At 42.5% G+C, this 27542-nt stretch overlaps 1 protein-coding gene across 2 annotated transcripts in view; it reads right to left on the bottom strand.

The window, feature by feature from the left end:
* Window positions 1-212: 212 nt before the first annotated feature.
* ttc12 (tetratricopeptide repeat domain 12) overlaps window positions 213-27542 on the bottom strand; it is a 43261-nt gene continuing 15931 nt past the window's right edge. For both annotated transcript variants that reach the window (XM_024442069.2, XM_042295824.1), the window contains 8 exons: window positions 25281-25344; window positions 24941-25075; window positions 24573-24665; window positions 24163-24231; window positions 13571-13672; window positions 13298-13397; window positions 12822-13050; window positions 213-1787 (listed from right to left, as the gene is read on the bottom strand). In XM_024442069.2, the coding sequence (XP_024297837.1) occupies window positions 1718-1787; window positions 12822-13050; window positions 13298-13397; window positions 13571-13672; window positions 24163-24231; window positions 24573-24665; window positions 24941-25075; window positions 25281-25344 (862 nt within the window). In that variant the 3' untranslated portion in view covers window positions 213-1717. The remainder of the gene's footprint in view (window positions 1788-12821; window positions 13051-13297; window positions 13398-13570; window positions 13673-24162; window positions 24232-24572; window positions 24666-24940; window positions 25076-25280; window positions 25345-27542) is intronic.

Here is a 27542-nt window from a genome sequence, read left to right as displayed (position 1 = left end):
CCTCAAGCTGTTTACCCAGTGCCAGGGTTTATAATCACATGAACAGCCCTAAACCACAGGAATATACGCTATCATCCTAATCCATTTTCCCCAAACACATCCAGTATGATAATGCTCTTTAAAATCAATGTCAAATGTGAGCATTTCAGCCATTTCCACACATGATTAATATACAGTCACCTCCAAAAAGATAGGCACCCTTGACAAAGATGAGCAAAACATTTTGGATTTTTATTTTATTTTACACGAATACAATTGCTCAGATAAAGACAGTTTGTTTAACAAGTAATATTTTTTCTCTCAAAAGCATAAGGGTCAAAATAATTGGCACCCCTGTTGTCAAAGTAGTTAAAAGTTTAGTACTCGGTGGGGTATTCCTAGCACGCAATGACTACATCAAGCTTGTGACTACAAACTTGTTGGATGTATTTGCAGTTTGTTTTGGTTGTGTTTCAGATTATTTTGTGCCCAATAGAAATGAATGGTAAATAATGTATTGTTGCATTGATGAGTTATAAAGTTACAGAGGCACAAAATGAATACGGCCAAGACATACTAACCTCCCTATTATTGGTAAAGGTGAGAGGTTAGCATGACTTGGGTGTATGATGTTTGTGCCTCTGTAACTTTCTCAATCGTCATTACTCACAATTCATTCAATATTATCCGTTATCATGGTAGCATCCACAATAATGTTTAGAAGCATATTCTATTCTCAATTTATAATAAAAATGACGAAATACTAAACTTAGCGGTGACAATGTTCTCCCCTATCTGTTTGAGAATACAAATATTACATGTTAAACAAAATCTTTCTCTGAGCAATTGTATTTCTATTAAAATAATATTCTCAATATGTGTTCAAATTGAGAATACAAAATAGCTCAGTATTTGTGTTATTTATTTTATAAAGTATTTTTTGCTCCTCTTTATCAAGGGTGCCAATCATTTTGAACCCCACTGTATGTTAGGACATGGCTGAGTGATGTTCACTGAGTGTACAAAACATTAGGAACACCTGCTATTTCCAAGACAGGTGAATCCAGGTGAAAGCTATGATCCCTTATTGATGTCACCTGTTCAATCCACTTCAATCAGTGTAGATGAAGGGGAGGAGACATGTTAAAGTAGGATGTTTAAGCCTGGAGACAATTGAGACATGGATTGTGTACAGTATGTGTGCCATTCAGAGGGTGAACGAGCCAACTTGGCGTAACTGAACACTTTGCTAATGTTTATGACCTTGTTTGTGTACAAAATGCAAAGAACAACTAAATCCAATTAAAAATAATGACTTTTTGTTTAATAGCGTGCACTCTGCTTAGCTATCTGAACATCTTAAATGCTGTTTGAAGTTAACCTTTACATATTAAATATTACGCCAGTTGGTAGGGAGGAACTTTTTCATTTACTAGTTAGTGTTACATAACAGAAAATTAAAAACCCTGTGTGAGGCTTAGCTACATTGTCCTTGGGCAACCTGTCATAATACACAACAGAACACAGGGGGGTACATGGGAATATAAAACCGTGCTACAATAAAAAAAAAAAGGCTTAAGAAACAGCTACTTAAAAAAATGTCTGCCTCGGGATATGTTAAGCGTGATATGCTGAATGAAAGGTGTCATTTCCAAATGGCATATGTGAACTTGGTTTTCACGCACAAGATAGGGATATAAAAAGACTGGGAGCCTTTTTTGGGGTTGGTTGGAGAGACTCATGTGATCAGCTTCATACAGGAGTGGAGTATCTCCAATCCGTGAAGTTCTCTGAGTTTTGCCATATGCCTAGAAACAAAAACAGACAAGAATCATGTAAGCAAACATAATGATGTCCCTCTAAATTGACCTGTGGGTGAACCTATTGTATTATTTTCTCTCCCCTGAATTGGATGTTGTCATGGGAAGTCAAAAGAAGAGTAGAGACACAGAGCATACTCCAGTTACATCCGCATCAGCAGGGTAGAAACAACTTGCTGAAGGCTGCTGTCTACTGCACCACAGAGTTTAGTAGGAGGAGCATATACAGTGCCTTCAGAAAGTATTCACGCCCTTGACTTATTCTACATTATTGTGTCACAGCCTGAATTCAAAATGGATTAAATTGCTTTTTTTTTATCACCAATCTACAAACAATATCCAATAATGACAAAGGAAACACGTGTTTTTATTTTATTTTAGCAAATTTACTGAGAATGAAATACAGAAATATTATAATCACCTTTGGCAGTGATTACAGTGGTGAGTCCTTCTGGGTCAGTCTCTAAGAGCTTTGCACACCTGGATTGTACAATATTTGCACATTATTCTTTAAAAAAATTCTTCATGCTCTGTCAAGTTGGTTGTTGATCATTGCTAGATAGCCATTTTCAAGTCTTGCCATAGATTTTCAAGCCGATTGAAGTCAAAACTGTACTCTTTTTATTCAGGACATAAAGTTCCTTCTTTGACAATTTTTTGGCAGTGTCTGTAGAAAAGCAGACTAAACCAGGTTTTCCTCTAGGATTTTGCTATGAAACTCCCTAGACCTTACCGATGACAAGCCTACTCATAACATGATGCAGCCACCACTATGCTTGAAAATATGAAGAGCTGTACTCAGTGATGTTTTGGATTTGCTCCAAACATAACTCTTTGTATTCAGGACAAAAATATAATTTCTTAGCCATATTGTTTGTAGTATTACTTAAGTGCCTTACTGCAAACAGGATGCATATTTTGTAATATTTTTATTCTGTACAGGTTTCCTTCTTTTCACTATGTCATTTAGGTTAGTTAGGTGGAGTAACTACAATGTTGTTGATCCATCCTCAGTTTTCTACTATCACAGCCATTAAACTCTGTAACTGTTTTAAAGTCACCATTGGCCTCATGGTGAAATTCCTGAGCGGTTTCCTTCCTCTCTGGAAACTGAGTTAGGAAGGACACCTGTATCTTTGTAGTCACTGGGTGTATTGAAATGCAGACTGTGTGAAGTCACAATGTTTATGTAACCACGTCCATTAGACTCACATCAGCCCCCGAGTTGATGAGTACCTGGAGAGACTTGGGCTGGTCGCCCCACAGCAGGGTGGCATGGAGAAGGGGGCGAGTAAGGGGAGAAGAACAATTATCTTTAAGACCCACCAGAGTACTCACTCCAACGAATGAGCTGGGTCTCCTGAAGGGACAAGTAGACACAAAATGACCGGCAATACCGCAATACAGACAACTCTGGGTCTCAAATCTGCGTACGTGTTCGGCTGGAGACAGCCCAGCCCTACCGAGCTGCATCGGCTCGGGAAGCGGTGAATCGGCAGTCTTCGGAGGCTCTTGGAGGAACTCGGGTAAGCTCAGAACCTATCAGGGACTTCCAGAGTTCATCAGATGCAAGGTGGGATCCTACAATGCTAGGTCATGACGTTCGGCCACGTCCTGGAACCCTTCCATCAGACCACAAAGCATCTCCCCATGTCTAACAATGGTGGCTCCTTGGGAGGAAATGGCGTTGCGGAGCTGGTCCAAGTCTGCTGGATCAGTCATGGCCAGTTCGTACTATCAGGAATCAAGGTAAGACCCAAGTGCAGACTGTGTGAAGTAACAATGATTATGTAACCACAGGGGCAGGCAAACGACAGGTTAAGGCAGGCAGGGGTCGATAATCCAGAGCAGTGGCCAAGGTACAGGACCGCAAGCAGGCTCAGGGTCGGGTCAGGCAGAGGTCGGTAATCCAGAGGTGGAGCAAAGGTACAGGACGGCAGGCAGGCTCGGGATCAGAGACAGACAGAGGTCAGCCGGGCGGGTATAGGGTCAGGACAGGCAAAGGTCAAAAACCAGGAGGATGAGAAAGAGAGAGACTATGGAAAAACAGGAGCTGAGACAAAATGCTGGTAGGCTTGAACAAACAACACGAACTGGCAACAGACAGAAAACACAGGTATACAGTGGGGCAAAAAAGTATTTAGTCAGCCACCAATTGTGCAAGTTCTCCCACTTAAAAAGATGAGAGAGGCCTGTAATTTTCATCATAGGTACAGTGACAGACAAAATTAGAGAAAAAAAATCCGGAAAATCACATTTTAGGATTTTTAATGAATTTATTTGCAAATTATGGTGGAAAATAAGTATTTGGTCACCTACAAACAAGCAAGATTTCTGGCTCTCACAGACCTGTAACTTCTTCTTTAAGAGGCTCCTCTGTCCTTCACTTGTTACCTGTATCAATGGCACCTGTTTGAACTTGTTATCAGTCTAAAAGACACCTGTCCACAACCTCAAACAGTCACACTCCAAACTCCACTATGGCCAAGACCAAAGAGCTGTCAAAGGACACCAGAAACAAAATTGTAGACCTGCACCAGGCTGGGAAGACTGAATCTGCAATAGGTAAGCAGCTTGGTTTGAAGAAATCAACTGTGGGAGCAATTATTAGGAAATGGAAGACATACAAGACCACTGATAATCTCACTCGATCTGGGGCTTCACGCAAGATCTCACCCCGTGGGGTCAAAATGATCACAAGAACGGTGAGCAAAAATCCCAGAACCACACGGAGGGACCTAGTGAATGACCTACAGAGAGCTGGGACCAAAGTAACAAAGCCTACCATCAGTAACACACTATGCCGCCAGGGACTCAAATCCTTCAGTGCCAGACGTGTCCCCCTGCTTAAGCCAGTACATGTCTAGGCCCGTCGTAAGTTTGCTAGAGAGCATTTGGATGATCCAGAAGAAGATTGGGAGAATGTCATATGGTCAAATGAAACCAAAATAGAACTTGTTGGTAAAAACTCAACTCGTCATGTTTGGAGGGCAAAGAATGCTGAGTTACATCCAAAGAACACCATACCTACTGTGAAGCATGGGGGTGGAAACATCATGCTTTGGGGCTGTTTTTCTGCAAAGGGACCAGGACGACTGATCCGTGTAAAGGAAAGAATGAATGGGGCCATGTATCGTGAGATTTTGAGTGAAAACCTCCTTCCATCAGCAAGGGCATTGAAGATGAAACGTGGCTGGGTCTTTCAGCATGACAGTGATCCCAAACACACCACCCGGGCAACGAAGGAGTGGCTTCGTAAGAAGCATTTCAAGGTCCTGGAGTGGCCTAGCCAGTCTCCAGATCTCAACCCCATAGAAAATCTTTGGAGGGAGTTGAAAGTCTGTGTTGCCCAGCAACAGCCCCAAAACATCACTGCTCTAGAGGAGATCTGCATGGAGGAATGGGCCAAAATACCAGCAACAGTGTGTGAAAACCTTGTGAAGACTTACAGAAAACGTTTGACCTCTGTCATTGCCAACAAAGGATATGTAACAAAGTATTGAGATAAACTTTTGTTATTGACCAAATACTTATTTTCCACCATATTTTGCTAATAAATTCATAAAAAATCCTACAATGGATTTTTTTTCCTCATTTTGTCTCTCATAGTTGAAGTGTACCTATGATGAAAATTACAGGCCTCTCTCATCTTTTTAAGTGGGAGAACTTGCACAATTGGTGGCTGACTTAATACTTTTTTTGCCCCACTGTAAATACACAGTGGATAATGGGGAAGATGGGTGACACCTGGAGGGTGGTGGAGACAAAATACAAGGACAGGTGAAAAACATATCAGGGCGTGACACACCATGCTCAAAGGGATATTCAATGTGTGCTTTTTTTATCCCCAATAAGTACCCTTCTTTGTGAGGCATTGGAAAACCTCCCTGGTCTTCGTTGTTGAATCTGTGTTTCAAATTCCCTGCTCGAATGAGGGACCTTACATATAATTGTATGTGTGGGGTACAGAGATGAGATAGTAATTAAAAAGTCATGTTAAACACTATTATTGCATACAAAGTGAGCACATGCACATTATTATGTGACTTGTTAAGCACATTTTTACTCCTGAACTTATTAGGCTTGCCATAAGGTTAGATCGTATGGCCAGTAACCGAAAGGTTGCTGGATCGAATCCCTGAGCGGACAAGGTACAAATCTGTTGCTCTGCCCCTGAACAAGGCAGTTAACCCACTGTTCCCTGGGTAGGCCGTCATTGTAAATAAGAATTTGTTCTTAACTGACTTGCTGAGTTAAATAAAGGTTTAAAAAAATAAAAATAAGAAAGGGGTTGAATACATTGACTCAATTCACATTTCAGCTTTTCATTTTTAATGCATTTTGGAAACATTTCTAAAAACATAATGAGGTATTGTGTGTAGGCCAGTGCCACAAAATCTCAATTGAATCTATTTTAAATTCAGTATTAAGTTATGTTTTACAATTGTGTTTTAAACAAGATAGAGTTCTGTATAAAATGATATCCTAAATAAATTATATTTATTACAAATAACTTTTAAGGGATACTTAATCCCTTATTTCCACACAGTATTTCCAGGCAAACGAGAACAGAACAGCATAAAGAATGAGCCAGAGGTTGACACACTACCTGTACGTAAGAGTATTAGGGCAAAGTGATTTTTTTTTAAAGAATACTTGGATTTTTTTGGGGGGGCACAGATAGTACTTTAAAAACCTGAAATATCCTGAGAATATAGTCTAAATAAAATAGCGTGAATAAAGTGACAATATTTCGAAACTAAAGTGGCAATATCTCGAGAATAAAGGGACAATATTTTGAGAATAAACCCAACATTTTATTTTGAGAATGGCTCCCTGTTGCTGTGTGCACCACCGTTAAAATACCTTAATTAGATGACCTGGTGAAACTATACCTTAGAATTGGCTTTAGTAACAAGAAAATCCTTGCTCTTTTAGCACATACTACCCATATTATTATAAGTATTAGGACCTGGAAGAGGTTGCGCCAGAGATAGGGTATTTTCAGAGGGAGGAACCACACTGACTTGGATAGTTCAATACATAGGTAGAGATGGGTGGGCTGTGTGTGTGTATGGAGGGGGGGTACTACTCTTCAAGTATGGTGATGGCTGCATCATGTTATGAGTAAATACATATTTAACAGGCGTGACTGTACTGCACACACACACACACACACACACACACACACACACACACACACACACACACACACACACACACACACACGGTATCCCCAAAGCAATACCATTCTAACGGTCATGGTGCATTGTCAGGACACCGAATGAAGTTCACTCTCTTGTTACCGTTACTGATCGCGAAGAGAAGTTGCATGCACCAGTCCCTTTCGTGGTACCCTTTTGAATTCGCTACAATGTTGTTCTTAATCCCATACGTATGTCAACACCTTGCATAGTATCTAAAGAGAGTAACAGTTAGGTCAGTAGCCTATATGTTGAAATGAAGGTTACATATTTGTGTGTAATGGCATGGGGTTTTTATGTACATTTCTAATGAAGGCTTCTCCGCATAAGCGACAGAAGCGACAGTTACAGGGATGATTAAAAACAGCCTGATTGCCGTAGCAACATCAGGGAAACTGGGCAGAAGAGAGTGCTGCTTCAAATACAGCAGTTCTGCAACATCTTTGATTGAGCCTCTCATAATTGCCGGCCTCAACATGCTACAGAAAGAAATTACTAACTGTATAGGAAGCTCTGGGTACAAGTCGTCTGGATAGTGAACAGCCAATAAATCGGCCGATGCAAACAGACGATCATCTTTAGCTGACAACACTTCTTGAGGGCTTGAACAACAAAAAAAGCAGATTGAGATTTTGTTCGTACTGGTGAACTTGCATTTGAATTGTGTATCTTAGCATGCATCATTCAAGACTAAGTTTCAAATGTGTGCAGCGCAATGGACATATAATGCACAATGTCTCAGTAATGACTGTCTTGGTTGGCAATACTCAGTATAGGCAGTCCAGGCAACCTGGACCTACAGGCCCTGATGAAAACATTTGCCCACAGAAAAACGCAAGGCGATGCTGTCGCATACTGTAGCTACTATAGGCCTCAAGATAGAAAAAAAGAAAGAGACAAGCACAAAAACAGAAAAGCAGGAAGGAGGACTTCAGGAGACCAGAGAAGATTTAATTTGACTTGATTTAACTTACCTTGAAACCTGTTGAGTTCAACAATAAATAGTGGCTGAATTTATCCTAAAGCCGACTACTTTTTTCCTCATTGTTAGGCTATTTGATGTGTCATTTTAATAAAGGTTTATAAACAGCAGTTAATTAGGAGCTACATACAGTATATAGCCTAGCTGTAGATAGTAGGAAATACTGCATAATAAAACAATCCCTAGTAAGCAAGTGTTTTGAGGGTGGACTGACTATAATTTGCGATTAATAGACTGGTTTTACGCACAACAACTTTCTATCCCAGCTGGGAGATAGGCTATACAGGACAGTATATTCCAAAAAATATTTTGGTAGTGTAGCTGATTAGTATGCTGTTGCATCAAAAATGTATTTTACAATCGGCAATGTTTGAATGTCCAACTTTAATTACAAGTAATTACATTATTCCTGCCAGCCAGCTGTCTAACATGACAAAATGACGGCCAATTGGCCTCCCAATAAACATTTATACATTAGCTAACGCAAAGCAATGGCTACGTGCCATGGCACCACAGAAAGCCTATCATCAATTCGTTAGGCAGCCGCGTAGACATTTCACAATTTCAGCACCATGGATTAATAAAGGAAATCTGAGGAAAATGCTACAGAAATTCTATCAACACATCTATTGTGCTACATGAACATCGGGGACTCTGGGTCATTGCTACTCTCCCTTCCGGGACGACTACAAGGCCCTCCCCTACCCTCCCTTCGGCAAATCATATCACACCTCCATTCTGCTCTTCTCCAACCATAGGCAAAAATTTAAGCAGGAAGCACCTGTGGTAAGGATTATTCAACGTTGGTCTGACCAATCAGAATATATTCTTCAAGATTGTTTTGATTACGCGGACTGGGAAATGTTCCGGGAAATAGTACCGACGTATACACGGCCTCAGTGACTTTGTTCGATTAGAACTTATCCAAACTAAAAAACGTGGATAGATGGCAACACTTGCGCAAAACTGAAAGCGCAAACCACCGCATTTAACCATGGCAAGGCGACTGGGAACATGGACGTGTACAAATAGCTATGCCCTCCGTAAGGCAAAGAGGCAAAACGTTCAACGTCTCAGACATGACATATGTGGCAGGGACTCCAGACAATCACTGATTATAAAGGAAAAGCCAGCCAGACAAGCAAAACACCTTCTTTGCCTGCTTTGAGGAAAACAACATCAAACTGCTTCTCACGAGGACTTGTGTGCTCTCATTCTCCATGGCCGACGTGAGTAAGTCATTTAGGCGTTAAACCTCGCAAGGCTGCCGGCCCAGGCGGCATCCCAAGCCGCATCCTCAGACCATGTGCAGACCAGCTGGCTGGAGTGTTTACGGACATATTCAATCTCTCCATATCCCAGTCTGTTGTCCCCACTTGCTTCAAGATGTCCACCATTGTTCCTGTACCCAAGAAAGCAAAAGTAACTGAACAAAATGACTATCGCCCCGTAGCACTCAATTCTGTCATCATGAAGTGCTTTGAGAGGCTAGTTAAGGATCATATCACCTCCACTTTACCCGACACCCTAGACCCACTTCAATTTGCATACCGCCCCTACAGACCCATGGACGACGCAATCGCCATTGCACTGCACACTGCCCTATCCCACCTGGACAAAATAAATACCTATGCAAGAATGCTGTTCATTGACTACAGCTGAGTATTCAAAACCATAGTGCCCTCCGAAGCGCATCACTAAGCTCAGGGCCCTGGTTCTGAACCTCACCCTGTGCAACTGGGTCCTGGACTTCCTGACTCATGACTGATTGGCCACTCACATTGTCAACTCAATCATCAAGTTTGCTGACAACACAAAAGTGATTACCAACAACAACTAGACAGTCTACAGCGAGAAGGTGAGAGCCCTGGTGGAGTGGTGCCAGGAAAATACCCTCTCCCTCAACGTCAACAAAATGAAGGAGCTGATCGTGGACTATAGGAGAAAGCAGAAAGAGCATTCCCCCAGTTGAGAGGGTCAAAAGATTCAAGTTCCTTGGCGTGCACATCACTGAGGACCTGAAATGGTCCCTCCACACCGACAGCATGGTGAAGAAGGCACAATAGCACCTCTTCAACCTCAGGAGGCTGAAGAAATACAGCTTGGCCCCTAAGACTTCTACAGATGCACCATCAAGAACATTCTGGGCTGTATCACCACCTGGTAGGGCAGCTGCACCGCCCGCATCCTCAGTGCTCTCCAGAGGGTTCTAAGGTCAGCCCAACACATCACTGGGGGCACACTGCCTACCCTCCAGGACATCTATAGCACCCGGGGGCAAAGATAGGCCAAGAAGACCATCAAAGACCTCAGTCACCCGAGCTATGGCCTGTCCACCCCGCTACCATCTAGAAGACAGAGACAGTACAGGTGCATCAAATCTGGGAACCAAAGATAACAGCTTCTCTCTCCAGGCCATCAGACTGTTAAACAGTCACCCCCTAACCAGCCTACACCCAGTTCCCTGCCCTGATCCTTAGACTGCTGCCCTATTTACATAGAGTCATTGAACACTGATCACTTTAATACTTATATACTGTTTTACCCACATCATATGTATACTGAGTCTAAGAGTCCAAAACATTGGGAACACCTCTATAAGAACTGCTGTAAACACGTTCTCTATGAATATGTCCGTACCGTCTATAAAAACCATTATACATGCAGTACCATTAAAACGTTTGGAAGCACACCTCCTCATTCAAGGGTTTTTCTTTATTTTTACTATTTTAGAATAATAGTGAAGACATCAAAACTACGAAATAACACATATGGAATTATGTAGTAACCAAAAAAGTGTTAAACAAAAGTATTTTACATTCTTCAAAGTAGTCACCCTTTGCCTTGATGACAGCTTTGCACACTTTGGCATTCTCTCAACCAGCTTCATGAGATAGTCACCTGGAATGCATTACAATTGACAGGTGTGCCTTGTTAAAATTACATTTGTGGAATTTCTTTCCTTCTTAATGCGTTTGAGCCAATCAGTTGTGTTGTGACAAGGTAGGGGTGGTATACAGAAGATAGCCATATTTGGTAAAATACCAAGTCCATATTACGGCAAGAACAGCTCAAATAAGCAAAGAGAAGCGACAGTCCATCATTACTTTAAGACATGAAGGTCAGTCAATGCAGAAAATACAGAGGATAAGTTCATTAGAGTTACCAGGCTCAGAAATTGCAGAGGAGACTGCATGAATCAGGCCTTCATGTTCGAATTACTGCAAAAAAAAAACACTACTAAAGGACACCAATAATAAGAAGAAACTTGCTTGGGCCAAGAAACACGAGCAATGGACATTAGACTGGTGGAATATGTCCTTTGGTCTGATGAGTCCAAATGAGAGATTTCTGGTTCCAACCTCTGTGTCTTTGTGAGATGTAGAGTAGGTGAACAGATGATCTATGCATGTGTAGTTTCCACCATGAAGCATGGAGGAGGAGGTGTGATGGTGTGGGGGTGCATTGCTGGTGACATTGTCAGTGATTTATTTAGAATTCAAGGCACACACCAGCATGGCTACCACAGCATTCTGCAGCAATACTCAATCCCATCTGGTTTGCGCTTAGTGGGACTATTATTTGTTTTTCAACAGGACAATGACCCAACACACCTCCAGGCTGTGTAAGGGCTATTTGACCAATAATGAGAGTGATGGAGTGCTGCATCAGATGACCTGGCTTCCACAATCGCCCGACCTCAGCCCAATTGAGATGGTTTGGGATGAGTTGTACCGCAGAGTGAAGGAAAAGCAGCCAACAAGTGCTGAGCATATGTAGGAACTCCTTCAAGACTTTTGTAAATCATTCCAGGTGAAGCTGGTTGAGAGAATGCCAAGAGTGTGCAAAGCTGTCATGAAGGTAAAGGGTGGCTATTTGAAAGAATTTCAAATATAAAATATATTTTGATTTGTTTAACACTTTTTTGGTTACTACATGATTCCATATGTGTTATTTCATTGTTGTGATGTCTTCACAATTATTCTACAATGTTGAAAATAGTGAAAATAAAGAAAAACCCTTGAATGAGTAGGTGTGTCCAACCTTGTGACTAGTACTGTATATTCCGGACACTGACATTGCTCGTTCTGATATTTCTTTATTTTGGAATTATGTGTGTATTATTTTGTATTGCTGGGTAATACTGCACTATTGGAGCTATAAACGTTGATTTGATGGACAGCGATCGGTAGTCTATAATCTCAGTGGCGGAAAAAGTACTCAATTGCCATACTTAAGTAAAATAAAAGATACCTTAATATAAAAGTACCTTAATACCTTAATATAAAAGTGAAACTCACCCAGTGAAATACGACTTGAGTAAAAGTCTAAAAGTATTTGGTTTTAAATATACTTAAGTATCAAAAGTAAAAGTATAAATAATTTCAAATGGCTTATATTAAGCAAACCAGATAGCACAATTATTTTATTTAAAAAATGTACTGATGGCCAGGGACACAGCACAACATGCAGACATAATTTACAAACAAAGCATTTGTGTTTAGTAAGTCCGCCAGGTCAGAGGCAGTAGGGATGACCAGTGATGTTCTCTTCATAAGTGCGTGAATTGGACCACGTTCCTGTCCTGCTAAGCATTCAAAATGTTACGAGTACTTTTGGGTGTGTCTTAAATGTTTGGAGTAAAAAAATACATTTTGTTTTTAGGAAAGTAGGAAAGTTCTCAAATATAAATAACTGCGTTATGCCAGTGTAAGAGCTGAGATGTTGAGGAGTGTGTGTGGGTGCATGTGCCTGCATGTGTATGTGTGTGTGTGTGTATGGGTGCGTGTGTGTGTAAGCATACGTGCACGTGTGATTAATTAACATAGCAATTACCTGGGCTCTGCTTTACACAGCTTCCCCAGAGTGATGGCAGAATTTTTCTGCACAGCACTTCTCTTGGCGTCGCCCGCAGCAAGGCGGAGCAGGAGCAGGACAGTGTCGGTTCCCAGGAGGCTGCTGGCTGCCCCCTGCACCCCCAGGCAGTGGCCCAGGCACAGGGCAGCGTTCCCTGCCACTGCCTCCTCACTGCTGGGACCCAGGAGCCTCCTCAGGGTGTGAAGTCCTGATGAGTAGGACAAAATAAAAGTTGACCAATGTAATCACGTACACTCACAGACAAAAGCACACACACACACACACAGGCACATACAAACAAAATAAAAACAGACGTGCTCATACACACAAACCAACACGCACACGCATGTGTGAGGACACATCTTATAATACAATATCTGTTTTTGTTATTTTGCATCTGTCACATAACACACTAGTTCAAAAACCAAGACCAATGCATCATACATGTATCTTACGATTATCACATTTCACCCACTCCTCCTGAGCCGTTTGACTGATAGCCGTGCACACAGTGAGGGTCTTGATCAAATATTTAGTGGTGGTCTTCCCTGATCCCTGCATGGCAAGATAAAACGATAATTTCTCTCACACCATATACAGTATATAGAATACATTATATCAGTCCATATAACACATATTTATTATTTTATCAAGAAGCTGAATCGGGCAGGCAGTGATCACCTAAAAGAAATATAATAAAAAAGGCAATAAATTATGCTTGGCATTACTTTCAGTAGCCTCCGCATTGTCCCCACGACTCCTCTCTGCACGGCGTCTTCAGTAGCAGTGGGGGACTGTGGGAGCACTTTACTCAGCAAACCTGTGGCTCTCTGAGGCCAAGAGAAAGAACAATATGCAGTCAGAGGGAAAAGAAAGAGAGTGAGTGGGGAAAGAAACAGAGCAGTCATCAACACCTGTTGCTGATATTCTGTCACATTTACTGACCCGGAGAGAGAGATCCTTAATGTCACACTGAATGTCAGAGAGAGAGAGAGAGAGAGAGAGAGAGAGAGAGAGAGAGAGAGAGAGAGAGAGAGACTCTTAGGAATGTACAGTGCATTTGGAAAGTATTAAGACCCCTTGAATTTTTCCACATTTTGCTACGTTACAGCCTTATTCTTAAATTGATTAAATTGTTTTTTTTTCTCTCATCAATATACACACAATACCCAATAATGACAAAGCAAAAACAGGTTTTTAGACATTTTTGCAAAAAACAATCACATTAACATAAGTATTCAGACTCTTTACTCAGTACTTTGTTGAAGCACCTTTGGCAGCCATTACTTCCTTGAGTCTTCTTGGGTATGATGCTACAAGCTTGGCACACCTGTATTTGGGGAGTTCCTCCCATTCTTCTCTGCAGATCCTCTCAAGGTCTGTCAAGTTGGATGGGGAGCGTTGCTGGAGAGCTATTTTCAGGTCTCTCCAGAGATGTTCGATCAGATTCAAGTCCGGCTCTGGCTGGGCCACTCAAGGACATTCAGAGACATGTCCTGAAGCCACTCCTGCATTGTCTTGGCTGTGTGCTGTCATGACTCTCCTGTGAGGATCCAAAGATCAGGTTTTCAATGGATCAATTTCTACCAGACCCCTCTCACCCGCAGAGGGGAGGAGGGATTGATGTGGGGGTTTTGTGACACCTCAAATCAAATCAAATCAAATTTTATTTGTCACATTCACATGGTTAGCAGATGTTAATGCGAGTGTAGCGAAATGCTTGTGCTTCTAGTTCCGACAATGCAGTAATAACGAACAAGTAATCTAACTAACAATTCCAAAAAACTACTGTCTTATACACAGTGTAAGGGGATAAAGAATATGTACATAAGGATATATGAATGAGTGATGGTACAGAGCAGCATAGGCAAGATACAGTAGATGATATCGAGTACAGTATATACATATGAGATGAGTATGTAAACCAAGTGGCATAGTTAAAGTGGCTAGTGATACATGTATTACATAAGGATGCAGTCGATGATATAGAGTACAGTATCTACGTATGCATATGAGATGAATAATGTAGGGTAAGTAACATTATATAAGGTAGCATTGTTTAAAGTGGCTAGTGATATATTTACATCATTTCCCATCAATTCCCATTATTAAAGTGGCTGGAGTAGAGTCAGTGTCATTGACAGTGTGTTGGCAGTAGCCACTCAATGTTAGTGGTGGCTGTTTAACAGTCTGATGGCCTTGAGATAGAAGCTGTTTTTCAGTCTCTCGGTACCAGCTTTGATGCACCTGTACTGACCTCGCCTTCTGGATGACAGCGGGGTGAACAGGCAGTGGCTCGGGTAGTTGATGTCCTTGATGATCTTTATGGCCTTCCTGTAGCATCGGGTGGTGTAGGTGTCCTGGAGGGCAGGTAGTTTGCCCCCGGTGATGCGTTGTGCAGACCTCACTACCCTCTGGAGAGCCTTACGGTTGAGGGCGGTGCAGTTGCCATACCAGGCGGTGATACAGCCCGCCAGGATGCTCTCGATTGTGCATCTGTAGAAGTTTGTGAGTGCTTTTGGTGACAAGCCGAATTTCTTCAGCCTCCTGAGGTTGAAGAGGCGCTGCTGCGCCTTCCTCACGATGCTGTCTGTGTGAGTGGACCGATTCAGTTTGTCTGTGATGTGTATGCCGAGGAACTTAAAACTTGCTACCCTCTCCACTACTGTTCCATCGATGTGGATGGGGGGGTGTTCCCTCTGCTGTTTCCTGAAGTCCACAATCATCTCCTTAGTTTTGTTGACGTTGAGTGTGAGGTTATTTTCCTGACACCACACTCCGAGGGCCCTCACCTCCTCCCTGTAGGCCGTCTCGTCGTTGTTGGTATTCAAGCCTACCACTGTTGTGTCGTCCGCAAACTTGATGATTGAGTTGGAGGCGTGTGTGGCCACGCAGTCGTGGGTGAACAGGGAGTACAGGAGAGGGCTCAGAACGCACCCTTGTGGGGCCCCAGTGTTGAGGATCAGCGGGGAGGAGATGTTGTTGCCTACCCTCACCACCTGGGGGCGGCCCGTCAGGAAGTCCAGTACCCAGTTGCAAGGGCGGGGTCGAGACCCAGGGTCTCGAGCTTGATGACGAGCTTGGAGGGTACTATGGTGTTGAATGCCGAGCTGTAGTCGATGAACAGCATTCTCACATAGGTATTCCTCTTGTCCAGATGGGTTAGGGCAGTGTGCAGTGTGGTTGAGATTGCATCGTCTGTGGACCTATTTGGGCGGTAAGCAAATTGGAGTGGGTCTAGGGTGTCAGGTAGGGTGGAGGTGATATGGTCCTTGACTAGTCTCTCAAAGCACTTCATGATGACGGATGTGAGTGCTACGGGCGGTAGTCGTTTAGCTCAGTTACCTTAGCTTTCTTGGGAACAGGAACAATGGTGGCCCTCTTGAAGCATGTGGGAACAGCAGACTGGTATAGGGATTGATTGAATATGTCCGTAAACACACCGGCCAGCTGGTCTGCGCATGCTCTGAGGGCGCGGCTGGGGATGCCGTCTGGGCCTGCAGCCTTGCGAGGGTTAACACGTTTAAATGTCTTACTCACTTCGGCTGCAGTGAAGGAGAGACCGCATGTTTTCGTTGCAGGCCGTGTCAGTGGCACTGTATTGTCCTCAAAGCGGGCAAAAAAGTTATTTAGTCTGCCTGGGAGCAAGACATCCTGGTCCGTGACTGGGCTGGGTTTCTTCCTGTAGTCCGTGATTGACTGTAGACCCTGCCACAAGCCTCTTGTGTCTGAGCCGTTAAATTGAGATTGTTGTTGTCTGACGCAATACGAAACCTCATGCTCGGTCGTAAATTGTATGCAGCAAAGGACTCTCTTGGCTCCTTTGTATCAACCAAAGGAATACCTTTGTCTCCAGAAGACTCTAACGTCCAAACTCTAACTCTAACGTCCAAAAAGTGAACTTTGGAGAAATATTTCTCACACCAGAATGTGGGAAATGGTCAGTGGGTAGATGTAGAAAATGTATGTCATATTGTTTGTAATTTTATGATGTTATTAAAAACTGTATGAACCAAATACTGTAACTTAGGAAGGAAACCCCCTTTAGCCATCAAGTTTTCATCCAATCTGATGTGAAAAAAACTATTTTTTGTTAAGATAAGAATGTGATTTCTAATGAGATAAAAAAAATTGATGTCCTTTTCACATTAAGTAGCCACGCCCCGAGTGATGTCAGAAAAGCGTGTCAGTGTGATGGAACCGCCTTATTTGACCAGAGTGCTTAAAAGGACTGGCTAGGAATTAACATATCAGACCAGAAAGATGTGAGACAGTGGTCCACACACTGAAATGGTTAGAAACTCTGAAACTCTCAACACGAGGTGAAGAAAATGAACTTACCAGAACAGGACACCGTCGGTCTGCAGCTGTGCGTGTAAAGTGGTTTTGTAACTTTGACTATCTACCCGAGGAAGAGGAGAAGAAAACTCCCCTCTCAGACAATCACTGGTACGGCTAAGTAGCTAATTCTTAGGAAACAGTCCATTGGAGACAACTAAGAAGGACATTGTGACCTCTGGTGGACAATCAGAGCATGTACAAGTGGCCCACAGGAAAAGCTCACTGAAACAACTTTCCGAGAGTGATTGGTTCCGACCGAGATAAACGATGAACGAATGGTATTCAACGCGTAAATACAATATATTTTTTTATTCCAAATGGCCGTCGGTTTGTGTGCAAGGTATATGATTAATGTGAGGACAGTCCTAGAATGTATCCACGACAAATGTCCCCTTTTTCTCTCTCTATTTTCCCCACTCCATTCTCTATTTCTGTGTAATAAGCCGCCATATTTTGTCAGTCCACTAGGGACCTTTGTCTCATGTAACTGTGTATGTGTATTCTGTGTAATTATTTAGTTAGCTAGTAAATAATGCTCACGGTTGGGGTTCTCACAGATCCAAGAAGGTTACGACTGTTCAGAATGAGACTGATATGAGGTAATGATTAATAAGTAACTTAGATCATCTAGAGTTTAATTTGGGAGATGGCAACTCGTTAAACAACTTCTTCCGAGGCATCCTAAATTCCTAATGAGTTAAAAAAAAAATAATAATAATCAACAGTATTATTCCCCGCAAACCTTACCACCAATTGGAGTAAACTAATAAACTGTAACACTTAGGCTTCTACCTTCAGTTTATACTTCTTATTCACATTTTAGACACAATCTATTTTACAATAGTTATATTTTGTTTGTTTTTAGTCCTTCCTCTATTTCTGATGTCCATCCCGTTTGATTTCTATTTGTAACTGTGCTATTTCACAAAATTTCTGAACCTAAACACATTTTACAGACCCCTGTTTGTTTTACATTGGTTATCTTGTTATTAGTCCCACCCTTCAGCTCCATTCAACCTCTCCCATCTATCTCTTAACATCATCCATTTTGGATTTCTATTTGCCATATATTTTTTAACTGTGCTGTGATGCTTCACAAAAGTACTGAACCTTTCTATTCTCAGGAATGGGCCAAAATACCAGCAACAGTGTGTGAAAACCTTGTGAAGACTTACAGAAAACATTTGACCTCTGTCATTGCCAACAAAGGGTATATAACAAAGTATTGAGATAAACTTTTGTTATTGACCAAATACTTATTTTCCACCATAATTTGCAAATAAATTCATTAAAAATCCTACAATGTGATTTCCTGGATTTTTTTTCTAATTTTGTCTGTCATAGTTGAAGTGTACCTATGATGAAAATTACAGGCCTCTCCCATCGTTTTAAGTGGGAGAACTTGCACAATTGGTGGCTGACTAAATACTTTTTTGCTCCACTGTAACTCCACTAGTGTCACGCCCTGGTCGAAGTATTTTGTGTTTATCTTCATTTATTTGGTCAGGCCAGGGTGTGGCATGGATTTTCGTATGTGGTGTGTATGTATTGGGATTGTAGCTTAGTGGGGTGTTCTAGTTAAGTCTATGGCTGTCTGAAGTGGTTCTCAATCAGAGGCAGGTGTTTATCGTTGTCTCTGATTGGGAACCATATTTAGGCAGCCATATTCTTTGAGTGTGTCGTGGGTGATTGTCCTTAGTGTCTTGATGTCCTTGTTCTGTGTGTATGTGCACCAGTATTAGGCTGTTTCGGTTTTCGTTACGTTTATTGTTTTGTAGTGTTTGTATTTAGATTCGTGTTACTTCAGTTTAATAAACATGGATCGCAATCTACACGCCGCATTTTGGTCCGACTCTCCTTCACCACAAGAGAACCGTTACAGAATCACCCACCACAACCGGACCAAGCAGCGTGTCAACAGGCAGGAGCAGCAGGAGAGGCAACAGGTGCAGCAGGAGAGGAGGCAACAGGAGCAGCCCAAAGAGGAGTACAGTATGGACTATACTTCTTGGGAGGAGATAGACAGGTGGGCGGTCGACCCAGGGAGAGTCCCGGAGCCCGCCTGGGATTCGATGGAGCAGTGCGCGGAAGGTTATCGGAGAATGAGGTTGGCGAAACAAGCACGGCGGTGCGGACGGAAGCCCGAGAGTCAGCCCCAAAAATTTCTTGGGGGGGCTCACAGGGAGTATGGCTATGCCAGGTAGGAGACCTGCGCAAACTTCCTGTGGTTACCGGGGGGCTAGAGAGACCGGGCAGGCACCGTGTTATGCAGTGGTGCGCACGGTGTCCCCAGTGCGGGTGCATAGCCCGGTGCGGTATATTCCAGCTCCGCGTATCGGCCGGGCTAGATTGAGCGTCAAGCCAAATGCCATGAAGTCGGCTCTACGCATCTGGTCCCCAGTGCGTCTCCTTGGGCCGGCTTACATGGCACCAGCCTTGGGCACGGTGTCCCCGGTTCGCCTACATAGCCCATTGCGGGCTATTCCACCTCGCCGCACAGGTAGAGCGACCAAATAAAGGAGTATAGGGAGTATTCAACCAGGTAAGGTTGGGCAGGCTCGGTGCTCAAGAGCTCCAGTGCGCCTGCACGGTCCGGTCTATCCAGTACCACCTCCACACCCCAGCCCTCCGGTAGCAGCTCCCCGCACCAGGCTTCCTGTGCGTGTCCTCGGTCCAGTACCACCAGTGCCAGCACCACGCATCAGGCCTACAGTGCGCCTCGCCTCTCCAGCGCTGCCGGAGTCTCCCGCCTATCTAGCGCTGTCAGAGCTTTCCTCCTCTACAGCGCTGCTGGAGTCTCCTGCCTGTTCAGCGCAGCCAGAGCTGTCAGTCTGCATGGAGCAGCCAGAGCTGTCAGTCTGCATGAAGCAGCCAGAGCTGCCAGTCTGCAAGGAGCTACCAGTCTGCAAGGAGCTGCCAGTCTGCACGGAGCTGCCAGTCTGCACGGAGCTGTCAGTTTGCAAGGAGCTGCCAGTCTGCAAGGAGCTGCCAGTCTGTAAGAAGCCGCCAGAGATGCCAGTCTGTAAGAAGCCGCCAGAGCTGTCAGCCTATATGGAGCAGCCAGAGCCGCCAGTCAGCGTGGAGCAGCCAGAGCCGCCAGTCAGCATGGAGCAGCCAGATCCGTCAGTCTGCCAGGATCCGCCAGTCAGCCAGACTCTTCCAGATCTGCCAGTCAACCAGACTCTTCCAGATCTGCCAGTCAACCAGACTCTTCCAGATCTGCCAGTCAACCAGACTCTTCCAGATCTGCCAGTCAACCAGACTCTTCCAGATCTGCCAGTCAGCCAGACTCTTCCAGATCCGCCAGTCAGCCAGACTCTTCCAGATCCGCCAGTCAGCCGGACTCTTCCAGATCCGCCAGTCAGCCAGACTCTTCCAGATCCGCCAGTCAACCAGACTCTTCCAGATCCGCCAGTCAACCAGACTCTTCCAGATCCGCCAGTCAACCAGATTCTTCCAGATCCGCCAGTCAACCAGATTCTTCCAGATCCACCAGTCAACCAGACTCTTCCAGATCCGCCAGTCAGCCGGGATCTGCCAGAACTGCCAGTCGGCCAGGATCCGCCAGTCGGCCAGGATCCGCCAGTCGGCCAGGATCCGCCAGTCGGCCAGGATCTGCCAGCCGGCCAGGATCTGGTAGATCCATCAACCTGCCTGAGCTTCCTCTCACTCCTGAGCTTCCTCTCACTCCTGAGAGTGAGATAAACATGGATCGCAATCTACACGCTGCATTTTGGTCCGACTCTCCTTCACCACAAGAGAACCGTTACAACTAGTCCTTTTTATGATATCATTCACAAATATTATACTTTTTTAAAACATTTCTTTGAAAAATATGTTTTTTTTAAATCAATTAGTATATTTGAGTTTAACCACAATATTTGTTGTATTATTTGTTCTGTCTTTTCAGGTGGATTAAACTGAAATTGCAACCAACTTTCTAAGGCTTGTTTAAAAAATAACAATATTTTGGAGATTATTTCCTTTTCAAACAACCGAAAGTGAGCAGGTGTAATCTGAATAAAGGGAAAAAGGCCATTCTTGAACATAGGATGTTCCTACCAATTTACTAGAGAACCAGTGATCATATAATTTAAAAAGCAGGTCACTCGGTGTAGGAAAAACCATAAGCAAATAGGTAAAGTGACTAAATGACTAAAGAGTTAATCCGGGTGATTTTTCCACAAATAGACAGGTATTTTCCTTTCCATGTTAGCAACATCTTATCTATTTTTTGCTAACTTTCTATAAAAATGTATTGGAGTGAGAATTTCTTTCTTTTGGGATTTGTATACCGAGTATGTCCACATCTCCGTCAGACCATTTAATTGGTAAACTACACGGTAATGTAAAATTAGCATTTTTTTAGTGATCCAATACGTAATATCATTTGTAACACTAATTTGGTTTTAATCCAGAGGGGATAGCAAGTATCTAGATCCTCCATGAGGCCGTGGAGAGATTCTAATTGTGATTTTAAAAGAAAACATGAATCATCAGCGTACAATGACACCTTAGTTTTTAAGCCACGGATTTCTAATCCCTTAATATTATTGTTTGATATAATTTTAACAGCTAACATTTCGATGGCAATAATAAATAGATATGCTGATAGTGGACAACCTTGTTCTAATCCTTTAGATAGTTTAAAACTTTCTGAGATGTAGCCATTATTTACTATTTTACACCTAGGGTACCTATACATTACTTTAACCCATTTTATAAGAGATTCCCCAAAATATAGGCATTTCTAGGCATTTACATATAAACTCCAGTCGTACTTTATATAAAAGCCTTTTCAAAATCAGCTATGAAAACCAGGCCACTATATATATGCCACTTGGGTCCTGTTTCAGTAATAATGATATCAGACCTTCTTGTTGTGTGTCTGATAATCTACCATTTATATAGGAGTGGTTAAAACATGCTAATAACGGTCAAAAAAAGTTTTGTATACTTCCACTGGTATGCCATCCAGCCCTGGAGTTTTCCCAGCCTTAAAGGCTTTAATTGCATCAAGACGTTCCTCCTCTGTAATTTGGCCTTCACATGAGTCTTTCTGTACAGATGTTAATTTTACATTATTATTAGGAAAAAAAATCCATACAATTAAGTTTCAGTTAGTGGAGATGGAGGAGACTGAAATGAAAACATTCTTAAAGTACTTTTCTTCCTCTTTCAAAATGTAATTTGGTGAATCACGCGTGACTCCATTTGTAACAAGTTTCAATACATTTTTTGGGTAGCATTTCTATATTGAAGATTGCCACAACCATGCTTAACCGTAGGGATTGTGCCAGGTTTCCTCCAGACCGGACGATTAGATTCAGGCCAAAGAGTTCAATCTTGGTTTCATCAGACCAGTGAATCTTGTTTCTCATGGTCTGAGAGTTCTTTAGGTGCCTTTTGGCAAACTCCAAGTGGGCTGTCATGTGCATTTTACTGAGGAGTGGCTTCCATCTGGCCATTTTACCATAAAGGCCTGATTGGTGGAGTGCTGCAGAGATGGTTGACCTTCTGGAAGGTTCTCCCATCTTCACAAAGGAACTCAGGAGCTCTGTCAGTGTGACCATCGGATTCTTGGCCTTGGCTAAGGCCCTTCTCCCCCGATTGCTCAGTTTGGCCGGGTGGCCATCTCAAGGAAGAGTCTTGGTGTTTTTCGTGATTCTTCCATTTAAGAATGATGCAGACCACTGTGTTCTTCGGGACTTTCAATACTGGAGAAATGTTTTGGTACCATTCCCCACATCTGTGCCTCGACATAATTCTGTCTTGGAGCTCTACAGACAATTCCTTCGACCTCATGGCTTGGTTTTTGCTCTGACATGCACTGTCCACTGTGGGACTTTATATAGATAGGTGTGTGCCTTTCCAAATCATGTCCAATCAATTGAATTTACCACAGGTGGACTCCAATCAAGTTGTAGAAATATCTCAAGGATGATCAATGGAAACAGGATGCACCTGAGCTCAATTTCGTGTCTCATAGCAAAGGGTATGAAAACCTATATAAATATGTATTTCTGTTTTACATTTTTTATACATTTACAAACATTTCTAAACACCTGTTTTCGCTTTGCTATTTTGGGGTATTGTGTGTAGATTGATGAAGAACATTTTTTTATTTAATTAAGCAATATGGCCCGAGGGTAGATGCCTGGACACAGCCCTTAGCGGTGGTATATTTGGGCGCTCGAGTGGCGCAGAGGCCTAAGGCACTCCATCTCAGTGCAAGAGGCGTCACTGCACTCTCAGGTTCGCATCCAGGCTGCATCACATCCGCACAATTAGCCCAGCGTCGTCTGGGGTAGGCTGAATTTGTTCTTAACTGACTTGCCAAAGTAAATAAAGGTTAAATAAAAATATATATAAATATTGGCCATATATCACAAACCCCTGAGGTGCCATACTGCTATTATAAACTGGTTCCAAAATAATTTGAGCAGTAAAAATACGTGTTTTGTCATACCCGTGGTATACGGTCTGATATACCATGGCTGTCAGCCAATAAGCATTCAGTGCTCGACCCACCCAGTTTACAATCCATTTTAGAATATGGCTGTAATGTAACAAACTGTGGAAGAAGTCAAGGGGTCTGAATACTTTCCGAATGCACTGTATGTTCGAGATACGTTCTGAATAGTTTTTAGCCCCTTGAGACTGCTTAGACCAGACCGTGCTATGTTTTCTTATACGTGTTCTAATCTTAACTTTTCAATGCTTCGGAATACACGCTGACGAAGCAGGAGTTGTGTTTATATCTAAAACTAGTTGCTATACATAAAACAAGTATGGTGTCGTATTGTTTCTCTCCAAATACCCATCTCTTCCATCTTTGTTTGCATATGAAAAATGCTTGCGATATGGATAGTTAGAGCATGATAGGCCAGAGGGGCCGTAGAGAAGTGTCCGTGAGAGATGCCGTGGTTTTGGTCTCATCAGCAGAGCTGCGTCGGGGCCCTGTGGTGCAAGCACTCACTGTGATGATGCCCCCGTCGGGATCACTCAGCAAGCCCAGGCATACTCCACTGATGGGAACAGCATGCTCCTGCAAGATAAAGGAGAGAAAGAAAGCGAGAGAGAGAAAGGTTAATCAAATGTTCACTGTACATATCACTTTTTCATAGGGGTGCTTATTATTATTACACCAAAGGGTCTGAAACAAAAGCTCTCAGTGCTCTCTTTGTTCTTGTTTTTCCATTCACCTCCTTCCCTCCCTCTTCCCATCAAATTGATGTGTTACCCTGATAGGTGGGCCAAGGACTAGTCAATCACTGCCCAACTCCAAATGGCACCCTAGTGTGCCATGGGCCCTGGTCAAAAGTAGTGCACTATATAGGGAATATGGTGCCATTTGGAATACGCCCAGCCTAACAGCCTCTATCGTACCTGGATGGCTGTGGAGGGATTACCAGAGAGGTTGATCATCAGTCCCAGGAGGGGATAAAGGATCTCTCTGTATTCACAGTGAGTACACCACTTCTGTAATAGAGAACCACAGTGCAATACAACACTCACTGGATTTGGTTTGAGAAATGACCATTGTACATTGTTATCTATTCTGGCTTATAAGTTTCAGTCTGTGACATTTCAAAACCTTTATTTTATTGGAAAGAGACAAAGCAAGTGTGCCATCATTAGAATTGAAAAATAATAAAATAGAAAAATAAACATCCCAGTTCAGTTTAGGAAAATAACAAAGTTGTGTGCTCCTTTAAAATAAGCTAGTCATAAATACAATATGGAGCAATATTCACCATGGCGATTAGAAAGGCCTGCCAAAACTCCTGACAGTTGGCAACCTCGTTATGGATGGCATCATCTCCAATCATATTGCCTATTGTTGATATGAGCGATGGGAAACAATGCTGGTTGAATGTGGTGATGTTTCTCTGCAAGCGGAGCACAAGGAAAGATTATCCCAAAAATATTTTGACAATGTCTGGTCGCAGATGAGCTTTTGCTGTATTGCCAACTCATATGGTTGTATGTCATGTTTGGCATGGCAGATCTAGGACCAGGCTACAACAACTACAGTATCAGGAGCAAATTAAGTATTTGATGAGATGTAGCTAACTTCCAACACAAATATCTTACCAGCAAACTTGCGAAAGGGGGCACAATCAATGTTGTAAACGTGTCCCTTAACTGCAAGCAAAATCTGTAACATGAACAGGGAGTTAACCATGATGAACATGAAATGTTCAAGAATATACAGTAGATATGCTACAAATCACTTGCCTATGCTGTATAGTGATGTAGCATACTCTATACAATAGGTTCCCACATGACAAGGAACAATAAAATAATTGGCTGCACACTGCATACAGTATGGGACACGGACAATGAATCTCAGGAGGTTACAAACACAATCAATATTATATTATTATTCATGAGTCATGACGTGCGGTACCAAACCACAGTATGTGACGACATTATCTAAATGTTTTATAACACACACAAGCACACACATACTTAATAAGTCAACACACACCCCCCACCATTAGCAAGTAAAGGTCGGCTTTTGGCCCACCAAAAAAGAAAAGACGCTAAATTAAATTGTAGAACTGAAGCCAAACAAATTGTCCTGGAGAGGCTGTCTATCATAGGCTTACACCCCAATTTCACACTCCACCATTCTCTCACTCTGCAAGCATGTGTGTGTGGTGCTGAGGATAGATAGAGTGAGAGAGGAGCCTTGGCCTAGGCTGTTGTTGATTGCGAAGATTGAGGCTTTTTTCATTGAAGTAAAACGAAACAGTATGCCTACAGTGAAAAAACAACAAGCGGAATGTCCTTTGTGTGGACAAGTTTGAATAATGTAGTGGACAAAGATGAGAAGAGCGTTGGCACAGCCAAATGCAAGCCACTGTGCAAACCGCTATTCAGAGAGAATGCAATTTTGGAACTTAAATGTATTTATTTTCGTATTTATAATCATATGCTTTATCATTAGCCTATTATTATTGTATATCATTGTTATTATTGTAGGTCTATTAATCTAAACCAGTTCTTTAAATACGCTAAACGTGCTTTGTTTAATTCTGCTGAGACATTTTCGTTGGCTAAATTAAGTTAGAATTGTCTTTTCAAATGTGTGCTCCATCTTTAGTTTAAGGTAAATTAGTTATAAGAAGGCCCGTTGTAAAATAAATATCATTAGAGGTTAATTGCTGCAATATAGCGTGTTCAAAACTCTTGTGATGTTTTAAACCAGTTCGTCTTTTTAAACCAAGTCTTTTGATTCATTCTGTTGAGCCATTTTCTTTGGCCAAATTAAGTTCCAACTGTAATGTTGTGTTTGCCATATTATAATAGCCTTCTCCTATTTTTCCTATAAATAATGGCTTGATTTACTTTTGTTATTACCCTAATAAAGTTTAGAAACGTTTGTGAAGGTTTGGTGTGGTGTGGCTATTATTAAGCTTAACTAGTGCCGGCTTATGATATGAAGGCAGTGTGTACCAGCGCTCCAACTGAATCCGACAGTTGAACTTGAGGTGAGGACCCTAGACAAGACAAAAACACACATACCACCCTCATCACACCCTGACCTAACCAAAATAATACAGAAAACAAAGATGACTAAGGTCAGGGCGTGACAATAAGCTTCCTTCTGTATGCCTATATCTGTCTAGCAGACACAGTAGCCATCTGACAAATGCATGTCGGTGGCATAGCATGCTGCCGGCACATCTCTATATCTCTCTGGGGCTCCTCTTCCTTTATGTCATTTTTTCTAATATTAATATCATACAGTGGACGCAAATGCATGCAATGCTCTGATGCACTTAGCGCTCAAATTGCCAAAAACTGAACCGTGAAGTGGACACTTATTGTTTTCGGAAAGTAAAAACCAATAAAGCCAATTGCTATTAGGTTTAGCATATGCTACACATCGAAACACAAGGAATAGTGTTTTTGTCATTTTTGGGGGGCTGTTTTTAAGGTCATGTAGCCTAAATGTTGCTAATTTGGCCAAAATCCCTCATGAATTGATGGCGTTGGCTAAACCAGTTCGGAGGTTTCATTAACTCTCTCTTTCTACAGTCGGATTTGAATGCATATAGATGTCCGGTAAATTGCTCAAATGTCCGTAAATTAAAATCTATCCAGTCACAAATCTTCATAACGGAAACCCTGACACAGACGTCAATTCAATGTCTATTCCACATTGGTTTCATTTAAATGACGTGAAAACAACGTTGATTCAACCAGTGTGTGCCCAGTGAGACGTCTCACACAAACAGCACCGTAGAGTAGGTGATAGCCTTGTTTTCGCAAACGTTAACAAAAAGCGAGTCCTTGACAAAGGCTCCAGACTCACATTAGTAATGTAATCCCTTCCAGCACCATTCA

The sequence above is a fragment of the Oncorhynchus tshawytscha genome, linkage group LG13 (genome assembly GCF_018296145.1).
Source record: "Oncorhynchus tshawytscha isolate Ot180627B linkage group LG13, Otsh_v2.0, whole genome shotgun sequence".
Taxonomy (NCBI): Eukaryota; Metazoa; Chordata; class Actinopteri; order Salmoniformes; family Salmonidae; genus Oncorhynchus; species Oncorhynchus tshawytscha.
This window is presented reverse-complemented; position numbering and strand designations above follow the sequence as displayed.